The sequence below is a fragment of the Cyphomyrmex costatus genome, unplaced genomic scaffold, assembly GCF_001594065.2.
Source record: "Cyphomyrmex costatus isolate MS0001 unplaced genomic scaffold, Ccosl1.0 scaffold441, whole genome shotgun sequence".
Classification (NCBI taxonomy): Eukaryota; Metazoa; Arthropoda; class Insecta; order Hymenoptera; family Formicidae; genus Cyphomyrmex; species Cyphomyrmex costatus.
The window spans coordinates 230,216-239,906 of record NW_017278652.1 but is presented as its reverse complement, the minus strand read 5'-3'; the positions used below and the strand labels follow the sequence as shown (position 1 = coordinate 239,906).

Below are 9,691 nucleotides of genomic sequence, written 5' to 3'. Positions count from 1 at the left end.
GAGAAAGACAACGGATGAAAATGAAGCACCGAGAAACTTCATCATTGTAGACGCACTTGACATTTTCCGTACGCTTAAAGTTCTGTGTTGCGACATAATAATAGTGTAATAACAGTGTTCGCGCTATATTGATTTCAGAATGAAAAGGCGTATCGATCTCTTTGATTGTTTATATTGTCGGCGAGAATGATTGTGACGTTGCGGAAACAAGTCGGGTGAGAGTCACATGCGAGGCAGATTAACTGCAACGAGACGACAAAGTCCACACCTCAGCGTTCTTATTTTTGCCATCGGAGAGGAGTTGTGCTTCGCTGGCGTTTGCATCCCACGTCCAGTCGTGGGTGTAGATGTAGGCATGAGTTTATTTGAAGATAACAAATCATAATAATAATTTAATTAAGGTGCAAGTTATCATATAGCATTGAGCAACGTTGCAACTTGTAATTAATGTTACTCCAATATTGCTGGAATATTGCGATGCTGCTGCAACATTGTTGAAATATTGCAGCGTTGCTGCAATATTGCTGGAACATTATGTTTCTGCAACATTGCTATAACTTATGTACTACTGGACATTGACGAGTAGCGTTTATATAGACTACAGTGAAGCTTGCACTTTGAAAGGTGAAGCAGCAACAATAACTTGTTTACAATTAGCTCAGATCTATATTAATAATAATAATAATACTTTATTGATGAGTCATAAATATAAAAGTGATTATAAAGAACAGGAGTATCACAGACGGCTACACCTGAAAAGGTGAGGCAACAGTGTGCCTAATAAGACTTGTAATGATAATAATAAAAGTGTAGGTGTAGGTGTGCGGCGTATGTAGCGCGCAACGTCGCCGTCACATCTCCGCGACTCGTCATCGATTGCGCGCGCGCGCGGGGAATTATTCGTTAAAGTTTCTCCGAATTACTTCGAGGAGGTAGGCCGTGTAGCCGTCACCGCCGTGTAAATCGCCTCCGTTCTCGCGGTCTGCAACAAAAGAGAACGATACGCGGGGACTTGTGATTTTCGAATCGAACAAGAGAGGGTGAGCGAAGAGGGAGAGAGAAAGAAAGAAAGAGTGGGTGGGAAGGAGAGAGAGAGAGAGAGAGAGAGATAGGTACGAGCGAGCGCGCGGGCGGGTCCTGCCGAAGCGTCGTCGCCTCTGTCACGCCTGCTACGAGGATTATTCTCTGAGCCAGACCTCGTGGTCCAGGATCAGGCCGACAGTCAGACAGCCAGCCAGCCAGCCACTTATCAGCCGCCATCTTGCTGGCCGAAGAGAACGGTGACAGACGGAGCCTGCTTGTCGGAGCAGAGTGTGGTGAGAGAGGCGCGAGGAAGGAGGGGAAGGAATAGGAGACAGATATAGGTAGACGACGGTCCCTTCATGCGGTACGCGCCTATGCCATCCCGTCGCCTTAGTCGCCTATGCCTCACTCCACGTACAATCGTAGCTGAGGACAGTTGGAAGCAGCGGAGAACAGTTTAAGAAGAGGAGGTGGTGGTGGAGGAGGCGAAGAGGAGTATCGGCCGTGCCGATCGAGTGCTAGGTATACTCGTATACACACACAAAGGCGTGCGCGCGCGCCTCCTTCGTCATCGCCGTCGTGACCGTCGCCTCCACTTGCAATGGCAATGGAGACACCAAGGGAGCGAGAGATCGCTGCCGAGGACAGCATCAAAGTAGTATGCAGATTTCGGCCACTGAACGACTCCGAGGAGAAGGCCGGCTCCAAGTTCATCGTCAAGTTCCCATCCGGCGGCGACGAGAACTGTATCTCCATTGGGGTACGTGCAGTGCTGCACGCCTACGTGAACGTGGACCATTCTTGATTTTATCTATCCAGATCCAGTTTAATTTTTCGTTATTGTTGCATATATTATGTGCAGATATATGTTTATCTCTCTGTACAGATCTGTACATAGATCCATAATGGGATTATGATTCATAACACACATATGTTTCTAAGGATTTTCCAAGTCTATTCTACATTTAGCATTTTGTGTACCAGAAATAAGGTCATATTTAAAGTGGATCTTTGTGTTTGATCCTATTGTTGCGAAAATTTTTATATAATTTCCAGCTTCAAGCAAACTGCACACTGATTATTTATTGATCTTGAAATACAATTCTAGACTGAAAAACTGAAGTATGTAATAGGGATTGTCAAAAATTTCTTATCCTCTAAATTTTATAACTTTCCCCTGATTTCCAAACAAAATTTCATGATTTTTTTTTAACTTTCAATAATATTTTAAAATTATATTTTTGTCCTCATTTGATTTCAAGTTTTATGGCAATCCTGTAATGTCACAAATTATATCGACCAACAATTTAATATTACTGTTAGCTTCTTAAAAAAATCACACAAAAATAATATTAAACATTAAAACTTGCTTTGACTGAGTATAGCCTTTGCTTATTTATGTTGAGCATTTTTACTTATTATTTTAATTTATGTATTAGTTAGGAATTTAAATGATGGAAAATGTATACATGATAAATGCAACAGTAACTCTATGAAATTCAATATTTTGTGTAATTAAAATTTTGCATGTGTTTTCTTCTAGATTCTAGTTTTGTAAAATAAAAATATTATATAATTTATTGTGGTTATGACAATAAGAGATTTATGTTTATTAAAAGCTTAGCGTTTTTTAAACATGAATTTTTGGTTACATAATTTATCGATTGTAGGGCAAAGTATACCTCTTTGACAAAGTATTTAAACCGAATGCTACACAAGACAAAGTCTACAATGAAGCCGCAAAGTCTATCGTCACAGATGTTTTGGCCGGATATAACGGAACTATTTTTGCGTATGGTCAAACATCATCAGGTAAAGAGTCTTTATTCAAAATAATTATTATACAATAGGATATGTATGTAGAAAAACTTAGCAAAATCTAAAATTTTTTAAATATTTAGCAGAAAGCTATTGTCTCTTCGAACATTTATAATATTTTCCATTGGAAAAATACACACACTAGTGCAACACTGACTGCAATTGAATGCAAATCAATATTTAATTTATATATTTTTTAGTATTAAATAATTTAATCCTTTTAATTATATATTTCATATTGTCACAGTAACCTAATATTATTAAAAGGATTAAATTATTATTATTAACACTGAAAGTACATAAATCGATTTGTATTATATTATTCAATTGCACTATGTTAAGTACAGAAGAAGCAGTTTTGCAACTGTATAAAATTCTTTAATATGATTGATCTTGTTTCTTACTATGGATCTAAATCATATTAAGGAATCTTTCAATACACACACAGTTTACGAAAAATTTTATTTTCACTAAACACAATTATTGTTGTATTAATTTTCCTAGAAAACACTATTTAGTTTGTTTTGCAAATGTGAAGGAGTTTTGTTCAAAATTTCTAGAGTTTTGATTATTAAATTTTACATTTATATCTAAAATCGCTTTAATTTTATGAAACAAAAGTATGGAAAATATCTGAGAAATTAAGGAATTTTACAAATAGGTATATATATATATACATATATATACATTTTGTAGAATAAAAGTCATATAATCTTTGTTTCATACTTAAATCCATAATACGCAGGTAAAACGCACACAATGGAGGGAGTCATCGGTGATCCTAACAAACAGGGCATTATCCCGAGAATCGTCAATGACATCTTTAATCATATTTATGGTATGGAAGAAAACTTGGAATTTCATATCAAAGTATCTTACTTTGAGATTTACATGGATAAAATCAGGGATCTTCTCGATGGTAAGTCTTCGTAAAATCGACTTTAGATTTATTTATTAAAAACTACAATCAATATGTCTCAAAATAAATCTCCAATTTTTATTTTAGTATCTAAGGTTAACTTAAGCGTACATGAAGACAAGAACCGGGTGCCGTTCGTGAAGGGTGCGACCGAACGGTTTGTTTCTAGTCCTGAGGAAGTGTTCGAGGTGATAGAGGAGGGCAAGTCAAACCGGCACATCGCCGTGACCAACATGAACGAGCACAGCTCACGTTCTCATTCCGTTTTTCTCATAAATGTTAAACAAGAAAATTTGGAGAATCAAAAGAAACTCTCCGGCAAATTATATCTCGTTGATTTAGCCGGTTCCGAAAAGGTAAATTTATATTTTAGAAATGTGTTCTTTTTCTATTTCGTGATTATTATTTATTATATTTATCATATTCTTGTATTTTATTAGGTTTCTAAAACCGGTGCAGAAGGAACAGTGTTAGATGAAGCGAAGAACATCAACAAATCTCTGTCTGCACTTGGTAATGTAATCTCGGCCTTGGCTGACGGCAATAAGACTCATATTCCTTATCGTGACTCAAAGCTAACGAGAATTCTACAAGAATCCTTGGGTGGCAATGCTAGGACTACAATTATCATCTGTTGCTCTCCTGCTAGCTTTAACGAATCCGAAACAAAGTCAACTTTAGATTTCGGTAGATTTATAGTATATCTTTTTGGTGTACAACATGTTACTTTGTTTTCTACAGATTTTATGGAATATATTTACTGCAGGTAAACGCGCCAAGACTATCAAGAATGTCGTATGCGTGAACGAGGAGCTGACGGCCGAAGAATGGAAACGTCGCTACGAACGCGAGAAAGAGAAAGTGGCAAGATGGAAGGGCAAGGTAGACAAATTAGAATCGGAATTGTCACGTTGGCGGCAGGGTGAGACTGTTAAACCGGAAGAGCAGGTCAACTTGATTGAAGGACCTGATGTTACTACACCGATTACTGCATCTGTTGAAGGTAAAATAAAGACAGATAAACGCGTCCTCCTAACTATATATATAACTTTTATATTAAAATTATAAAACAATCGATAATTAGATATTACAAATTAATAAAATTTTTGGAATTATCCAGTTAAAGCGCACGTATATTATTATTTTTATGATTTATTTTTTTGAAGTTTTTATTATCTTTCATATTGTATCTTAGATCTAATCTTTCTCCACGATTAGATGTATTACTTTTGCAAATAAAGCATGGATCATAAAGTTTTCTGTTCTATAGGCAAGTTGGATGATAGTCCTATGCCTGCTACTCCCGGTGGTGGTCTTATGATCGGTTCCCTTTCGAACGAGGAGAGACAGAAGCTCGAGGAGGAACGCGAGAGGCTCTACCAACAATTGGATGACAAGGATGAGGAAATCAATCAACAATCTCAGTATGTTGAGAAGTTGAAGGAGCAGATGGAGGAACAGGAGGAACTTATCGCCAGCGCGAGACGAGATTACGAGCAACTGCAGCAAGAGATGAATCGAATACAACAGGAGAACGAAAGCGCTAAGGAGGAGGTGAAAGAGGTGCTGCAAGCGCTGGAAGAGCTTGCTGTCAATTATGACCAAAAATCACAAGAGGTAACTACTTATTGACAATGAAAAAAGGTTACTTTAAAAAAAAAAACGAACAATTTTTTATTCTTGCTATTCTAACTTTAGGTTGAGTTGAAGAACAAGGAGCAAGAATCAATGACAGAAGAGCTCCTAGCTAAACAAGTAACTCTAAACAACACTGCGTCTGAGCTGCAACAATTACGTGATATGTCGGCCCATCAAAGGAAACGCATCGCGGAGATGTTAGCAAACTTCCTGAAAGACCTAGGAGAAATCGGCGTAGCTATCGGTGGTGAATCTAACGAAAATCTAAAAGTAAGGACATGTCCAAAATCTCTAAATAGACTTTAGTTAAACTTGGTCGGTTTTGTCAATTCTAATCTTAATTTGAATTTAAGATTGCTCCACCGGAAAGTAACGGTAAACTGGAGGAGGAGTTCACAGTAGCGCGGTTGTTTATCAGTAAGATGAAGTCTGAAGTGAAAAATTTGGTCCAGAGATGTCAGGGACTGGAAAGTTTCCAAGTAGACTGTAATAAGAAAGTGAGTAATCAGAGGCTGCGTTCGCGTCATCGTATTAATCAGGACTTCTGCACGTCACTTTTCCCCAATCAATCTTTATTTTGCGTAAATGTCTAGGTTTCTGAGTATGAAAAAGACTTGGCTGAATGCCGATTGTTGATCTCACAACATGAAGCTCGTATGCAAACGCTAACGGAGTCCATGAAAGAGGCCGAGACACGCAAACGAGCTCTGGAGGAAGACGTGGATGCGTTGCGCGAGGAATGCGCCAAATTGAAGGCCGCTGAACAGGTGCAGGCGGTTACCAACAAGGAGAAAGCAGAGGAGAAAGAGGCAGCGACGAAGATGCGAGTAGCCTTGGAGGAGCAGATGGATCAGCTGAGGGATGCGCATCAAAAACAGGTTTATTTATGGAATACATTCCGTATGGATTGCATTTTCAATTTTGGATATATTTAATCAATATTTTTCGGATTCCGTCAAATTTTCTAACGTTGAATTTAATACTGAAGGTTGCGGCGCTCAGGGACGAACTGTCTGAGAAGCAGGAACTGATCAGTGAGCTCAAAGACCTTAATCAGAAATTTACTCTGGCACACCAGCAAATGCAGGCCGATTATGAACGATTGAAACAAGAAGAGGCTAACAAATCGGTCAAACTGCAGGAGCTTATGTTATTGAATGAGCGCCGAGAACAAGTATGTAGAACAAATTCATGCAACGGATGAGTAATCCATAAATTACGTGAATTTATTAATTAATTTTTCTAAAATAAATTTATTTGAGTAAAATATGTACATTTATGGTTACGTGTCGAATCGATTTTAGGCTAGGAAAGATCTGAAGGGTTTAGAGGACACGGTAGCCAAAGAATTGCAGACTTTGCACAATTTACGCAAATTGTTCGTCCAAGATCTGCAGACTAGAATAAAGAAGACCATCAACGCGGAGGATAATGAGGATGACGGTGGTTCCCTCGCGCAGAAACAGAAAATATCTTTCTTGGAAAACAATCTGGACCAATTGACGAAGGTACAGCTTATATGTATGCATATCACATGTTTCTTTACCAATATAGTATTTTCCATTAATACGTCACATTAATTATTACAATCATTCATGATTATAATTTCCTCTCTTGTTATTTTTATTTATATTTATGTTATTATTATAATCTATCAACTTTTTTTATTCCGTATCGATGATTCTCGCTGCATTTTTCGTTCAGACCGACAGATGTTTTGGTTATAAAAAGAAACACAATTTAAAAATAATTGTTTATATCATATGTGGATACATAATTATGGTATATAGTATTGGTATATTAGGCCTTTTTCTCTCTTTATAATAATTTTTATAATTTTTTTAACCATTACGAAATTTAATAAATATAACAACGATAAACATGTCATAAATTGCAGCATGATGGTCCGATCATTTAAAATTAATTCAGTTATGAAACGTGTTAACATACTATTAATTAATTGTGTATACGTAATACATATTTATATTGTAGGTTCACAAACAACTCGTCAGAGACAACGCAGATCTTCGCTGCGAGCTGCCTAAACTGGAGAAACGATTGCGAGCGACGATGGAGCGCGTCAAGGCCCTGGAGACGGCGCTTCGCGACGCCAAGGAGGGTGCGATGCGAGACCGCAAGCGCTACCAATACGAGGTGGATCGAATCAAAGAAGCAGTTAGGCAAAAGAATCTGGCGCGTCGTGGACCGAGCGCACAGATCGCGAAGCCAATTCGAGCCGGTCAACACCACCTGAGTAACGTCAACGCCATTAGAACCGGCAATCGTGGTAAGGAGTAATTTTCCTTCTGTCTCCATTCGACTATGACCCGCGCCAGTTACAAAGTCGCCGTCGTCTCTCTTTTTCTTTCTTTTTTTTGTAAACTTCCCTCGTGTGTTTTATATATGTACATACATGTATACAATCATCTTGTTTTCTTTTTTTAGATTCACTTAATTAAAAAACCTACATTGTATGTCGTTGAGTGGGTTTGTTCGGTTTTGCGTTACAAAAGGGGTGACGGGGCCCCCCAGGCATCGCTGTGCTTTAGAGTAAGTGGGTCGATTTTTGTTACGTCTATTATCTTTGGCACGAAGCTTCTTGCGCGATTTCATAAAAGAGGAAATAAGCGAATGAAAACAAAGAAAAAAAAGCGAACAAACCTCGCGACGTTTCTTTTTAATGAAAGCATCCTTTTGCATGACGAGTTTAATTATTTGAGACGTTCTCAGTTGCGGTTACCGCGCTGTATCATTTATATTATCATCACACGACTGATTTCACGAACTATGAAATTTTATTTGATTGTAACCGATGTTTATTTTAGATATTTATTTGTTTTCCTCTTTTTTTTCATGTTCCTGATCACACACACACAGATATGGGTAACAGCGTACAGTGATCGTGATCGCATAATGCCAAAATACCCTTCACTTTTACAGAAAACGAATGCAAGAACGCTTTCATCGATGAAAACAAAAGAATTCCAGCGGCTCTTATGTATAACGGATATGCATAAATGTTATAATTAATATTGAAGTAAGGGCATAGTACTATATTATCCGCAAGGAGAGAGCACCGCCAGTTCTTTTAATTGTTTCTTTCCTCTTTTTCTCAGAGCAAGCATGTGCTTAGGTATATATAAGATAAGTGCATTAAATTATACACGATATATATGACATATATGTATAAATATGTATATGGCATATATATGTGTATCACAAGCGCTGCATGTCCTGTCGATGTAAATAGTTAATTTTTATAAATTATTTAATTTAATGTCACATACATATGCATGATGGTATGATTCGATAATGAATAGATATTAAAATGAATGTCTGAATCGAACGAATTACATGAAGAAGCCTCTCGCCACTCTCTTGGAATAATTTGTACTTTAGTGTTTTTGTTCAAGTCGCATTCGGTCTGAAAATTGAACGGAGAGAACCCAAAACAACTTGCCGCAATCTTACGAGCTCATAGCGAGGATCGTGCGGTTGCATTGACCAGGATGATCCTCGAAGATCTCGGGAAAAAGGCAATGAATACTTAAAAGTATTTAGTTTGAATATCAATTTACTAATCGAGAAGACGATCGGACATGCGGCTTCGAGCGAGTGTAAAGACGATCGCGACTTATACAAGTATTCGTAATTGTAAGAAATCTCTGGCTAGCTAATAAGAATATTTCTGTTCGCGATAAAAGTGCACGGGTTTGTATCTACGGAATTCGCCGCTAGAACTCGAAACAAGATCTCGGATACAGGCTGTATATTCATCTTTATCAATGCAGATTAATTTTGATCTTTCATCAAAAATCAATTTAATCTTGATTTAAATTGTTCTTTATCTCTTTCTCTAATGTTTATTTTTACTAATATAGATTAGCTTTAATCTTGGTTTAACTTGCTTCTTATCTTTTTTTAGTTCTAAGAATTATAAGAAGGATAAAAAAGATAAGTTAAACAGCGATGAGAAAGTTCATTTATATTCGTAGAAATACATATTACAGAAAAAGATTAAAAGAACTGCTGAAGATGGTTTCAAGGAAACCGAAACGTTCAAGTTTGTATTAACATCAAATGTAGAATTCCTAAAATTACAATTGAAGAATTTGCGCCTAAATTACCGCGCTATTTATTGCTCTCATTGTCTGTATATCGCATATATAATTTCAAATTAAATCAAGATTAAAATTAATATCCATTTTTACCAATGTAGATTAATTGATTTGGGTAATTATACAGTATAAGGGATTATCCTCCAATAACCTTGACATATGTATCATAACCCCG

At 37.1% G+C, this 9,691-nt stretch overlaps 1 protein-coding gene across 1 annotated transcript; it reads left to right on the top strand.

Moving 5' to 3' along the window:
• Positions 1–758: 758 nt before the first annotated feature.
• On the top strand, positions 759–8,514 carry Khc (kinesin heavy chain). Its single transcript, XM_018544421.1, has 14 exons — positions 759–1,783; positions 2,694–2,835; positions 3,587–3,760; positions 3,848–4,116; positions 4,201–4,447; positions 4,527–4,763; positions 5,031–5,377; positions 5,459–5,668; positions 5,752–5,895; positions 5,992–6,276; positions 6,387–6,572; positions 6,703–6,906; positions 7,391–7,685; positions 8,339–8,514. The coding sequence occupies exons 1-14, from the start codon at positions 1,625–1,627 to the stop codon at positions 8,413–8,415; spliced, it is 2,976 nt and encodes a 991-aa protein (XP_018399923.1). The 5' UTR covers positions 759–1,624; the 3' UTR covers positions 8,416–8,514.
• The last annotated feature ends 1,177 nt before the right edge of the window (positions 8,515–9,691 follow it).

What these genes read in the sequence shown, in the direction of transcription:
- Khc (XM_018544421.1), top strand. Translation starts at nt 1,625, where the DNA reads ATGGCAATGGAGACACCAAGGGAGCGAGAGATCGCTGCCGAGGACAGC. An exon ending in AATCTAACGAAAATCTAAAA is followed by an intron (nt 5,669 to 5,751) that starts GTAAGGACATGT and finishes TTTGAATTTAAG; the next exon opens with ATTGCTCCACCGGAAAGTAA. An exon ending in CATTAGAACCGGCAATCGTG is followed by an intron (nt 7,686 to 8,338) that starts GTAAGGAGTAAT and finishes TCACTTTTACAG; the next exon opens with AAAACGAATGCAAGAACGCT.